This window comes from Sinocyclocheilus anshuiensis, unplaced genomic scaffold, assembly GCF_001515605.1.
Source record: "Sinocyclocheilus anshuiensis isolate Anshui unplaced genomic scaffold, SAMN03320099.WGS_v1.1 scaffold124, whole genome shotgun sequence".
NCBI classification, from domain to species: Eukaryota; Metazoa; Chordata; class Actinopteri; order Cypriniformes; family Cyprinidae; genus Sinocyclocheilus; species Sinocyclocheilus anshuiensis.
Window position 1 is genome coordinate 886,394 of NW_015554082.1, and position 14,774 is coordinate 901,167.

The 14,774-nt window shown below is 34.6% G+C and overlaps 1 protein-coding gene across 3 annotated transcripts in view; it reads right to left on the reverse strand.

Moving 5' to 3' along the window:
- The window catches only part of LOC107669079 (glutamate receptor 2-like), a 40,820-nt gene extending 26,131 nt beyond the window's left edge, over positions 1-14,689 (reverse strand). For all 3 annotated transcript variants that reach the window (XM_016461176.1, XM_016461175.1, XM_016461177.1), the window contains exons 1-2: positions 14,455-14,689; positions 14,219-14,359 (exon numbers count right to left, since the gene is read on the reverse strand). In XM_016461176.1, coding sequence (XP_016316662.1) covers positions 14,219-14,359; positions 14,455-14,539 — 226 coding nt within the window. In that variant the 5' untranslated portion in view covers positions 14,540-14,689. The remainder of the gene's footprint in view (positions 1-14,218; positions 14,360-14,454) is intronic.
- Positions 14,690-14,774: the final 85 nt, after the last annotated feature.

Consider the following 14,774-nt stretch of genomic DNA (forward strand, 5'->3'; position numbering starts at 1 on the left):
CGTACACAATTTAGCAAAATCAGACAATATTGTGTCTAATATATACCACAATACTAACTTCTTATTATTGAATTGTTTTAAATAAATATCACATTTGCAATTGGTCAGTGTTCAAAAAATGCTGGGAAATCACTTCATGTAGCCCTACAAGAGTGATTACTGATAAACTGTCTGAAAAAAAGAAAGTCATGCTTTAGAGAAAAAAAAAATCACCCACTGACTTTCAGATCTGCTACATAGTAACGACTTTCTACTTCGAGGACCTTGATAGAAATGTAGTGGAGTAAAAAGTACAATATTTGTCTTTCAAATGTAGTAAAGTTACAGTAATAAGTTCCCAGAAAAAAAATTATACTCAAGTAAAGTACCAATACTCAAAAAGTGTACTTAAGTACAATACTCAAGTAAATGTACTTAGTTACTGTCCGCCTCTGATTTCAAGTATACTTAGTATGAAATTAATGTATTTTAAATAAATTATGCCATAGATTTTATTTTTTTTACTAGGGTCTTTCCTCAAAATATCTGAGAGTCATGCAAAGTCATTACAAAGTGATGCTTATTAAGTAAAATGTTATCAAGAAGTATGTGAAATTTGATAATATTTTTTTTAATTAATAATATTTTTGAAAAAACAAAGCTATATTAAATAGTAAAATAAAATAAACATTAAATGTAACGTTCAGGTATATACTTCTATACATCAATTATATATTTTTAAATGACATTATTATATTGTTATATTATTTTAATGACCAAAAACCTGAAAGAGGCACTAGGCATGTCTTTTTTATCATAAAGATTTAGATACAATAAGAAAAGACAATGCAGAAAAATATTGTTGTTTAATGGGCTGATGAAATTAATTCTACTTTGGAAGACTGTAAACTACTTTGTTCCTATATAATGTGAAGTCAGCAGAAGTAAAAGATGAAGATTATTACTGAGGGATGACATAATCAAATTTATTGATGAAATATGCATTGCAATCAGTGTAATCAACTTAAGGCCTTTTTGTAATTAGACTTGCTGACCAAATTATGACTGATTATGATTGATAAGAGTTAAATTAGTAAATTAAAACCCATGAAAAAAAATTACAGAAGGAGGTACTAACATTTTTTTTAAATTTTTTTTTTAATCACTGCCATCTTGGTCCTGTTGTCTGGTCAAAGCCTCAGGAGTATATGAGCAAGAGCAACAGTATTACTAATAAGGGATGTTTGCAGGCACCTAATGATTCTTTGTTGCTTCCTCATAAATCACACCAAGACAAACGTAGCTGCAAAAGACTGTAAGTACAGTGCGTCCTCATGTTCCTGAGATGGTATAACATACTGTAACTGGGCCACCTCTATATCAATGACCATCTGGCTCTGAGCCTCTGGAATATTTTCCCTTCCCCCACTTCCTCCACCCACGACAACAGCTCTATTTTCGTTACCACCCCCAACCCAGACTGTCGCTATTTCCCACGACACCTTTCTGCCTGTCACCTCCATGTATACATTTTATATAATGGACACTTCCCCATGGCATGTGACAGATCATAATGCAAAAGTGTGCAAATTAGACTTGCTGACCAAATTATAACTGATTATGATTGATAAGAGTTAAATTAGTAAATTAAAACCCATGAAAAAAAATGACAGAAGGAGGTACTAACATTTTTTTTAAATTTTTTTTTTAATCACTGCCATCTTGGTCCTGTTGTCTGGTCAAAGCCTCAGGAGTATATGAGCAAGAGCAACAGTATTACTAATAAGGGATGTTTGCAGGCACCTAATGATTCTTTGTTGCTTCCTCATAAATCACACCAAGACAAACGTAGCTGCAAAAGACTGTAAGTACAGTGCGTCCTCATGTTCCTGAGATGGTATAACATACTGTAACTGGGCCACCTCTATATCAATGACCATCTGGCTCTGAGCCTCTGGAATATTTTCCCTTCCCCCACTTCCTCCACCCACGACAACAGCTCTATTTTCGTTACCACCCCCAACCCAGACTGTCGCTATTTCCCACGACACCTTTCTGCCTGTCACCTCCATGTATACATTTTATATAATGGACACTTCCCCATGGCATGTGACAGATCATAATGCAAAAGTGTGCAGCTGCTCTTGGACCTGTCCTTAATGAGTGTTTTGCTCAGCACTATCAGCCAAATGAACTAGGTCAAGCAGCACAGTTTAAAGAATTTATGAACATAAAACATTCTTATCTCTAACCAGTTTCAGCTTGCATTGATCTAGCAAACAGAGGGGCAAGAAGAGGTCAGGTCATCTGATGGGTCAGAGCAGGTCATCTGGTAAGTGGTTGATGAATCAACAAAATGTGGCATGCCAGTGCTGATACAAGCATATGAAGCAAACTTTTATAAATATTCAATGTAAATGACATCCACAAGATGTGCTTTTAATATTCCACATGAACTCCATGAATACGTTTTTTCAAATTAGCAGCTGTATTACAACAAAATAGGTGAGAAAGGATGTCAAGTACAGATAAAAATGCACTTTCGAATTGCCTTTCCTCAGGCTATTACTGTATAAAAATAATGGGACTGTTTCTTTATAATGCTGCCAATTATTGCTTGCAGTCGACCTCAATACATTCTGAGTTATACTTCGATTAGGGGAACTGTTCCATTCCCTAGTATGAATTATATATGAATTGTAGTTTTAAAGGGCAGATTATAATAGCCTCAAAATGATGTCTCGTTAATTATTATTTCCTATATAATACATTTATAAAAAGCATTAAAACCAGAGATGTACAACCTTGCATGTTACTTAGAACATATTAAATTATATTTTCACTGCATTTATTATTTGAGAGAACAACTAAAAGTAATAATATTATTGAATAATATAAAATACATATTTGAAATGAGATATCAAATTAGAGCACATCTCTAGCAGGGCAGTGAAGTAGAGAGCAGAAAACTGAAAAATTAAGTTTTGCATCATTATCAGTTTTTTAGGTGTCATTGCCAAAGTATTCTGATTTATTTTTTTATTTTTTTTATTTTATATTATTATTATTATTATTATTATTATTATTATTATTATATATCTTAAAGTGAAGAGATTTGATTTTTTTTAAAGATTTTAAGTGTTTATAGTGCCTCTAGTGCCTCAGAATCCCCTATATAACCCATTTCTCAATATGTGTGCTATGTAATGAACACAAACTTGAGACTTAAATGTTTGTATGGCCCAGTCAGTCAAGTGTGAAAGAGCAGTAGATGTACGTCGTATTAAAGTCTTTTAAAGGGGTCATATGATGCGGTTTCAATTTTTCCTTTCTCTTTGGAGTGTTACAAGCTGTTTGTGAATAGATAAGATTAGTAGCATCATATGACCCCTTTAATAAAGAGCAAGACTGCCACCATATACAGAGAGCGAATGAGACTCGAGAAGCCATTAATGACACTGTCACATATGACTGCTTTTCAATGACATAGAGTCATTAGCATTCAGAAACAACCCTAACAAGTGGAGTGTGTGAATAAATTACTTCATGCTGTTAATAGCTAATGCGTCCGAGCTCCGCTTATTTATTTCATTTCTTGTCATTATTACTTTTACATTTAATCGAAATGTTGCTTCTCTTAAGAGTGCAATTCAAATCTCTATATTCTCTAAAAATACCGTGTGAAAGAACAAAGACTGCATGGTGTAGTTGGAAATAATTTTTTTTATCTAATTCTGCCAAGGGACACATATTATGTCACACTTTTCTGTAACCACAACTAGTTAGGTCTTACAGGAACAGTTTGCTCACCCCAAGACATTGCAAACTCATACTCAGACAATTCATAGTGCCCAGGGTAGGGTAAAATCCACGTTAGAGGCTTTGTAACTCATGGCTAGTTTGTAACTAACGTTTCGGTTGCACCATTGGTTCGTGAGGCAGAACGTACCTACAGGCTCGTAAGCTCTCCAGAAAGTAATGCATAGTCTTATTAGGGTTACCTTTAAACAACCAACAGCCTTCAAATTTGTGACAAGAAGCTGTGTTGCCTTGAATTTCAGTTTTGGTTGATTCTAACTTATGTTGCCTCACGTAACTTATGGTAAAACAAGTTTCCCATGAAATATGATACTTAATCATGAATTAAATGAATAAGAATTTTTTATATGTACTGTAAATAATATTCAGAAATGGTATTTGACAGTAATATCAATAAATATATACTGACCCACACACACACACACACAAAAACATCACATTTATTCATTATGATAAATTTTATTTGACATACACTTGGAGGTGTGCTGTTTAGAATTGATTTTTAGACACTAACAAGTCAATTATTCACATAATGTTCTCTTTCTTAAAATTAGTGTAAATGTCAACATCATCATATATGCCTAAAGAATTTAATTTGTCAGGTAAAACATGAGTTTACTTATGGAATTATTCAGTTAATCTGCTGTTTTAATCCCCACCATTAATCATGGTCAGAAGTGTCTGTAAATATTTAGTTTATACATAGAGTTAGGTTTCAACTAAATGACGGTGCAATAAAAAATAAGTAGTTATAGTGCACCTTTACGCTGCAACTAGGCTAAGTTGTAACTTATGCATATGCCCAGGTTCTGTAGAGCTCAAAAAAGGACAAAAATACCACCATAAAAGTGCTATTATGTGTTTGACAGCTCTGGACACTATAAACCATTGTTGTATGACGAATTGTGTAATAATTCCAAAAAAAAAAAAAACTACTTTCATGTCCTACAGAAAAAAATGAATAAAAACAGCAAATGGGGTCAGAGCAACATGAGGGTGAACAAAATAATGACAGAATTTCTAAGTTTTTGTACTCTAGCCTTGGACACAGAAATTAGTGTGTCTACTATGAAGATTATTATGGTCCAAACCTTGGATAAAGCTCTATATGGGCTCACCAGGCCTGATCATAGAGCTGATATTAAATGTGTCCTGGTGTAATAAAAGCAAGGTAACCTTCAGAGAGAGAAAGAGAGAGATGAGAGAGATGAGAGAGCGAGAGAGCAGAACGCCTGTAGTGGTATATTTAGCTGTCCTCATTAGTTGGCCTTATTTTCTTGCGTCTGACACATTCTCTTCTATAGAGAACAGTGTTCAACTGTTTGTTGCTGCCGTGTGTTTTGAGTTTGAGCTCCGTCAAGTTAATTCTTTGTCGTCTAATTTTTTATCTTAAAATCAATTTTATACACCACCATTTTCGTTTATATAACGTGTGAATATATCCCCTATCGTATTCTCATTTCCTGGACCTGCGATCAAGTCTGCTTTCGAAATGTGTTCCTTGATGGACTTGTAGCTGGCTAAGTACATTTTAGTATACATTGTAGTATTGGATGCACTATTTACTCTGATTACACAATTACTTTAACTAAAGCGAAAATTGGCACAATTTTGTGGAATATGTTACACATAAGCACAAATCACTTGTTTACACTGATATCGGTGCCACACAAAAGCATTATATGTACTCCTCTATAAGTCCTCATTATCATTTCTAATTAGTTGTTTATTAATTTTATCATTTGTTTGTTTATACTAACTGAGAGTGTGCACAGTAAGTTAAATGTTGATTTGTTAGCATGATAATTTTTAGTGTTTTAATTGTTTGCATGATACCTCTTATGTGTTGACATATTAACGTATTGCATATGCCACCTTATCGCTGCTTGCCAAGCCATTTCATAGGGTTCGTGCTGTTAGCAAACAGAATTGTGGTTGCTTTTTTATGGTCTGCAGTACATTACTCCGTCACTTTTCACAGTATGATGTGCTGAGGATGTGAATGCTGAAATGGCTTGTTTTGGTCAGGTTTAATAGGCTCTGGCTGTTATGGTCTGGTCCTGTGTGTGTGTTTAAGTCCGTATGGGTCTCTGCGTATAAAAGCAAGTTTATGTGAGCAGACATGTCTGAGCGGACACATTCCTGCCATTGGTTTAAGAGGAGCATTGTGGGATGGATGTGGTTCTCACAGTCTCTTCCTGCAGCTGCTGCATGGAAACACAGAGAGCCTCAGTCCCCTGCAACCCTCTTGTTTACAGAGACCGGATAGAGGCATGCTGAAAAGATAGGGGGAGGTAAAACAGACAAAAGCCTGACCTTTGAGACCTGACCTAAAAATCTGATTTTAAACACATGGGGCAAAAGTTCAAACGAAACATGTTTCAACACATAATCATGTCATCTGGAAATGGAGAGGGATTTACCAATCTTAATAAAAAATTAAGGGAAAAAAAAAAAGATTATACCAATCTGACACAGCAACCAATTGTGTTTGTTTGGGGCGGGGCTACCTGTGTGTTCAGCCAATGACAGACAGGGGGAGTGTTTCAGAAACCTGACTGAAAAGGGTCTTTACTCTCATTTTTTATTTCCCACTTCCATTTGGTGACACCAGTGGAGCAAAAATTACACACATCTCCTTAAATCGTCTCTTTTTTAGTCTCCTCCGGACAATTTAAAATAAGGAACATTTTTGTGAGAAAGAACTCATTATGCTTTTATTAAACTTTTAAAGTTTATTAAACATTAATGTAAAAGTACCACCTTTAGGCTGGAAATAGTTTTCTGTATTCTTAAATTATATTCTTTTCTTTATGAGAACAATAACTCTTTCGGACCAATGATCCAGAAATATTATAGCAAAAATTTTACTTAAATATTGTAGTGGTAACAATCCTGTTTTTATTTCTGTTTATTTGTACTGTGCAAACCAGTATTAAATTGACATTATTTGTATAGTGTTATTGCATTGGTAACACTTTAGTATAGGGATCAGTTCTCAGTATTAACTTGCTTGTTAGCATGCCTGTTATTAACATATTGGCTGTCACATTTTCTGCATGACAATATTCTGCATCCCTCATCCTACCCAATACCTAAACTTAACAACTACCTTACTATTAATAAGCAGCAAATTAGGAGTTTATTGAGGCAAAAGTCATAGTTAATGGCAAGAATTGGACCTTAAAATAAAGTGTGACCATTGCATTTATTAATATTTTGAAATAGCTTTTTTATATAATTATTTATATATTTTTTATGTAATTTTGACATGTGCTTTTGGTTTTAGATTAAATTATTTTATTTCAGGTAGTTACCAATACAGCATTTCAAATTTTTTTTAAATACATTTTTAAGTTGATATTTTTCATATAATATTTACATTTATTTTATTTCAACTTTATTTCAGTTAATGAAAATTATTTGTAATAGTTTCAGTTTTAGGTTAACGGTAACAACGCTGATGCCAATTGCCTAAACCTGATTTTATTTTATTTATTTATTTTTTTTGGTAATTTAGCTGATCTGTATGCACAATCAGAGAATTCAGGCACAAATAAAAGCCTGAATGCAGAGCAGGTGCGTGTGACAAAAACAGGCAATGAGGAAATTCTGCAAATGGCTGGATGAAGAGAGTGCAGTGCACTGATGTGTCTCAGCATCTAATAAGGCTCTGTAAGTAGCTCGAAGTCGGAGTCCAGTATAATAAACACATGAGACTTGATGTTTGCTCATTATTGACGTGCTGTTGCCATAGCAACAGCAACAGCCAGACACTCAATAGTGCGAGAAGGAAAGCTGAATGTTTCAAAGGATGCAAAACAAACTTGAAGAATGATTAAGGGAATAGACTAATAAAACATGAATTGATTAAAATCATTTTGTTTTAAAACACACCTTACAGCCAGTGGAGAATTCATTTTAATGCAAAGCCTCTACTACTCTACTACTTATATAAAATTACCTGTGCATTATATATATAAAAAAAATCATCCTTGTTCAATAAGCAGTTACATTTATTACTAATAATTAGCATAATAAACATTTCCTCCGATAAGTAATAGTTCATTAGCCTAATTGGAGGTCGTTTGCACAGCAACCTGGCATTTCAATATAGAAGATATAGAACGTGTGATAATAGTCATTTTACAGAACATGTATTGAACTGAAGTTTTGAACATGGCACATCCAATCAGAATTTAGAATTAAACACGACACATCCGATCAGAATTTAGAATCAAAACACTGTTTTTTTATAATAGTGCTTTTATACTAATAGTGCTTTAAGCTTTTTTTTTTTTTTTTGAAATGGCGTGCTGTCTTCAAAACATGAGCTTAAAATAATGTAATTGTCTGTGTAGATTGAAAAAGTGAAAGCACTTATGGTGAAAATTATTATAATGCAGTCAGCATCAATAGCAGCAGTTTGTGGACTTTCAGACACTGTTCTGAATTGACTTCTGAGAATTCCTGTTCAAACATGCACACTGTAACCACAAACTGAGCGCAACCACTATGATTAGTCATGCTTAATTTCAGTCATGAACACTTTATATGAATTACAGCAGGGCGACAGCGATAGACGCAATTTCCATTATGTAAATGCAACTCTTTAAAGGAACCCAGCATCACCATGGTGACCGTCGAATAGAGTGTGTATCTTTCCTGTGTGCGTGTGTGTGTGTGTGTGTGTGTGTGTGTGTGTTGAAGTTGATTTCACACTCTGGCAGGACAAATCATATTCCACCCACACATACAAATACACACACATGTTCATTCTAAGGGAGTTCTTCGGTGGCGAGTGTACAAGCTTAGGAACAGATAGATAAACCACAGGGTGTTAGAAAAGTCTTCCTATAAGGGAAAGCTCATCACTATGGAAACAATGGCACAGTCTGGAGCGCTGGCTGTGAGGGATACTAGCTGGAAGTCCCTTTGTTTCCTGTGAAAAAGACCCAAAAAATCCATAAAATATGTTATTATCCATAATAATATTTCAAATTTTAGGATTATTATCTCGGCATTAATAGTGTTTGACTGGAAAGTATGTTTTATTTCTTTGTTTGCTAGGTTATTGAATGTGCTTTGTTTAACCTAAACTTAGGTGCCATCAATTTATTTTATTTTATTTTATTTATTATTATTTTTTACATATAACAGTCCCCTTTCATGTCATTGCACATATATCTTGCACATATACCTAATGATTTAGGTACAGCACTAATTTGGGGTCTATAATATTTGTAATGTTTCTGAGAGAAGTCTCTTATGCTCATGAAGGCTGCATTTATTTGACTAAAAATACAGTAAAAACAACTGTGAAATATTATTAGAATTTAAAATGTGTTTTCTATTTTAATACATTTAAAATTTATATTTATTTCTGTGATGCCAAAGCTGAATTTTCAGCATCATTACTCCAGTCTTCAGTGTCACATGATCCTTCAGAAATCATTTTTAATATGCCGATTTTGTGCTTAAGAAACATTTCTTCTTCTTCTTATTATTATTATTATTATTATGTTGCAAACAGTTGGGCTACTTAATATTTGTGTGGGATTCTTTGCTAAATAGAAAAATCAGCACAGAACAGCATTTAAGTATTGTTTTTCTGTGGGTTATATGGTTACATCAGTAGGTGGTGTCAAGTGAATTTATGAGTTAATCTATTGAATAATTTATTCAGTCAGTTTGTTAAAAAAAACACTGATTTATTTAGGAACAAACAAGTGACTTCCTATTTGAGTGAGTCATTTCATTATTTATTCAACTGATTTGTTATATTTTTTAAAATAGACTGAAGCAAAAAAAAAAAAAGAAGAAATAAAGAAAATCATTCAGAACCTCTAGTAAATTGCATGTTATTTTATTTAGTAGCCTAATGTTCAGGTTAGAATTATGACAATCATCATGAGAAAAAAAAAGTGACTCTCTATATATCCACAATTGTGCGGCTCTAGTTCAGAGCTATAAACAATAGTATCCATTTTTATACATGAGAGGCTGACAGGTTTGAGCACAGACTAAATAAGAGACCATATTGAGATGTTAACCAGTACTGACTCTCACTCATTTGTCATGATGAGATGATGTAGCCTACTGGACTTACACAGAAATATGACAAAGCTACGCTGCCTCACACGGCTCAGCCTTAAAAGCTCTTATTGGATGGCACACAATTACTGCTTCCCTCTGTATGAGAAGACTAGAGAAAGTGGAAATCGAACTGTCAGATAATTTATGCAGGCCATTTCTGTTATGTAGCTGCAGCCAGGGAAAAAAAGGGCTTTTAATAGATGGGGGTCATCCCTGTGCGGGGAGCTGCTGTATACTGCACTTCACTGAAGACTCCTTCCCAACACAGCCTCTTTCAGTTGCCACAGGGAATTTTCATATTTCTTTCTTGGTTTCTTGCTTTCAAATTTGCTTTTCAGTATTTTCATGCATTGTCCAACTTGCTAAAAATTCTTTTTTAATGTAATTTATAAAACCAAGTTACTCATCAGTTGCTTAGTGACTTCATTAGGAATTGTGATATAATGCATGGTTTAAGATGAATTATAATTTGACCCTTGTAAATGTAAGTGATCTAAACCATTCAAATGAAACCATCTTTTAAAGAAAAAAATGTGTCTTTTTTTTCCTTGTTGGAAAATATGAGGTCTAGCTAATATTAGACAATGCAAATGCAAAATATTCCTCGCATTAAGCCACCAAAACGGAAAATATGAGTCATACTGCGACAGGTGCAGTTTTACCAACAGACAAAGTCTGTCATAATCACAAAAAGGTATATATTTTTAGTAAAAAATCAGAAAGAAATATTTAAATAAATGTCCACAATTCACTTGGCATCGGCAGGTGTGTCATAAAGTTTATTTTGGACCCTGACTTCAAATCATTCACAGTTTCTAATGCCCTTTTTTTGTTCCGTGCTTTTTCCCAGCAGTGTAGCACTAAAGCCTTTCCCAGGCTGCTGTGTGACAGCCAGATCAGAGCGAGCACTCCTGAGAACCCTTCTGTGTCAGGTAGGAAAAAACAGCAGGTCTCTTTAATTGAAAAGGGATCGAATCACCCAGTTAGCGGAGGATAGTCGAAGGACTGTGTATGTACTGACAAAAAGCAAGGATTGAAACACACGCAGCTATTGATCCTGATCACGTAATTTATTTCCCATGGTTAATAGACTTCACACACTCCCAAACCAGATGTGCAGCGAGAAGATAGATCAGCATAGATAGGGTCCTTGCTGTATTTATGGATACTTCTATTTCTAGGGGTTTATGTTTGTATGTTTCTTGGTTAGAGCATCTAGTGAAGCACAAATGCACTGAAGCGAGTTCCAGCACTGGAAGTGCTTCCAAAACCAGGGACAAAACCACAGTGGATATCAATCAATGCTCCCAAATGGAAATTTGTCAGCTTACATGCAAATGAACGTCCTGAGAAACTACTCAGAAAACAAAATTACTCATAAGACACACATAATTGATTTCACATTGATTAGTCTGAGTAAATATTGTGATATCCAAAATAATCAATCAGAAGATATACTTTTTATTAAGATAAATACTAATACATAACACACATTTACTAGTGTACAGTATAGTGAGTTGCACATAACTATACTAGAAGATACACTTTTCATCCCATTAATATGATAATTAATCTTTAAGAAATGCCAAGGAGTGGCATACTCTTTAACCGTATTTATCTACAACTAATCTGTGTAATATTTTGTGTAATGTCAGCAAACATGCTCCAGATATGTCTTCCAGATAGATGGAAAGCCTAAGGAAAGCTGACCAGCGCACCTGCTTTCTTGATTCAAATATATGCATATAAATTTGACTCATAAATCCACTAAATTAGATTGTGAGGCCCTGTGCAAACATAAAGCTTTCATGTTTAAAAGCTGGGGTGTTTTATCATTCAGTCTAGCCTATTTGTTGTTTTGAATTTTTTTGTTTGTTTTGAGAGGTGGGCAAGCAATCATGGTCAAATAAGAGCCTGTTATTTAACATTATCGCTATAAATAGTTCTTAACCTAGCATTAATCGTGGCACCTTAACATCAAATATGTTACTTCAACACTTCTTGAGAACATATTTCTCAGTGAATATCAATTTGAAGCTGCAAATGACAAACAACCAAGCCGTATTTATACAATAGCACAAGTGCTTTTCAGGTTATCAGATATTGTGAGCGGTCTGATTCACATCTGAAGATAAGAGCTGGTATAAAACACAGCATCTTGCCTATAGAGTCTCATTAGCTGCATCTCATACCAAGGTGGCACATCTTGTTGTTTGTCTCATTAGAAAAACCATTTAACACTGAGCCATTCGCTCTATCTGTTCTGGAGTTGTTATACTTCAGTAACAAGATCGTTCTGACTCATTCCTAACCAACAAAACAGAGCAAATGTCAGGTTTAGAGAGTAAATGTTTTCCGAACCAACAAGACCTGTGAAGTCTTTCCTATACCAGAGACCAAAGACCTAGTCTGATCTGTGTCGCATAATTGGATCATAACATCCACTGTGTTCTTCACATGCTTCATGTTAAGTAAAACACATTGTGACTGATCTAAATGACATAGAATGTGGTCTAGTTTAAATACTGCTGATGGATACAGTCCCCCCAGGCGCTTTTGGAAGGAGACACTAAATGGGAAAGATGGAAACGATAAAGCGGTGCCTGTAAATGCATAGTGCCATCTAGGGGTTTTTATGTATGAGAAATAAAAGGAACGATGCCTGAAAGACCCATTGTTCCAGCAAAACACTCATCTTGAAGAATAAATATGAAAAATGGTAAATTTCTAGACAAAATTCACATATAATCTCAAAGACAAAACCCATGGGATGCATACTTTACAAACAGGGAACACATCTGTAGGCTAACTGGCATTCAAACATTTCCTAGTTTTTTTTTTTTTTTCAATAAATATGCATTGCAAATGAAGTAATAGATCATAAGTGCTACAATATCAAGGAATACGTTTAAAAATGCATCTGTAATGAACAGGAAACTAAAACATAGTATAGAATGTTCTCATATGGTTCTCATAAGGAAAAAATGTTAACTGAACCTTTTGAAGAGAGTTTCTTCAACAAGAATCCTTTTTTGAAATATTGCTTAGCAACAGCCCACTGAATACTAAATTAAATCCTTGAAAAATAAGTGATCCACTTAATAAAGTCTTCATTTATTCATGATCATCTCATAAAGTTCTGTGCTGATTAAATCTAATGCAGTGATGGTCAAAAAAACTATAAAAGAGGTTTATCATGCATTGGAAATTTCTTCTTCTTACTCTTCTGACCGTTTCTAGCTCAACAGGCTACCCACATTAACAACAGCAAACATGTTTATGCATGTGTTATCAACTGTATGTGTTAACAACTATATGTTATCTAGCCTCATGATGCTTATAGACCACAAAAAATCCTACAAAATGAAATATTATGCCATAGTTTTACATGGATGTTTAATGGCATACATTTTGTCTGCATTAATGACTACTTAAAATCTAAAGATCAATTGGTGCTCTTTTAGCATTATTTATTTATTTGTTTATTTTCATGGAATAACTCTAAGAAAAAGCATTAGAGCATTAACAACCTTTGGGACGTAACTTTTTCCTGGTTATTTTAATAATAAATGGAATAACCACATTTGCATAACTTATAATAATGCAATTTATAACACTACTGTGTGCGACTGAAGCTGCCAATATAGGCCAAATTTGCACATCTGTGGTGACAAATCCATTCCATCCCACTTATGCAAAACAATTACCTGAAGCACTACAGGTGTTTTGAAAAATGCCATGGGTGTTTTAGCAGAAAATGGCATCTTTTAAAGGCCTATTATCCCAGGTGGCCTTTCGCCCCATTGTACCCAAACATAGAAAACAGTGTGTGAGAGAGGCTAAAAAATAATAAATAAATAAATAAATAAAGCGACACAACATACTAAAAGGCCATAAGTGAAAGGGTCATAACTTCAAAATCTTGGTCAAATTTGACAACAGAAATAAAAAAGAAAAAAAATTAAATTGTAATAAAAAAAAAAAGATATTTTTGATAATGTCAAAAATCTTGCTTCCTGTGCCAACAACGATAGAATGTATAGCATTTTCTTTGCCGAAAACGGAGGGAAATGACCCGAAGACAATAGCATGGTTAAGCAGCTTCTGATGATGAGAGCTCATTCTCATCTCCGTTACTGTGGAAACCAACTTCACATCCCTCTATACACGAATTCCTACCAATAGCCACACTAAAACTTCAGCATTCAAACTAATCATTCCAATTGCCAAACACAGATTTTGTTCAAAATACATCAAAACGAACCCCGTATAATCTAAACTATGCAATCACGTGTATTTATATCAAAAAGATGACATAACTTACAGCAGTTAGTTACAGCGAAACTGTTAGCTACTTCCAGATTGTCGATGTGAGGCGTCAGTCTAAATTCAGCCGTTCCGAACTGAACCATTCCGATCCGAAACGCGCTGTACTCCTGATCAGCTCCCCTCGGAAACAAGCCCCCTGCACGACACACACAAAATATATGTTAAACAATTATACAGTACACATGAATTAAAACGTTCATTTTATAAAAATGTCGCCCACACTAAACATACCAATTTGAACACTTGGGGAGCCTCCAATTGTCAACCCACATAAGAGGGAGATGAGGCCAATCGATAAATTCTTAAACTGTTGCATTTCCACGACAGTGTGTGTTCACCCACTGTATGAAGGAAATATTTGTCGTTTACACAGTGTTGAATCAAAACCGTAACATATTGAGGCGTTGCTGGGGAATGAGAGCGGCTGCTGTCTGCAGGTGGTTCCTCTATCGCGGACTCCTGCCTCAGTCCCGCTTCTGGAGGAATAATGCAGATTTCTCTCTCTCTCTCTCTCTCTCTCTCTCTCTCGCTCTCTCTCTCTCTCTCTCTCT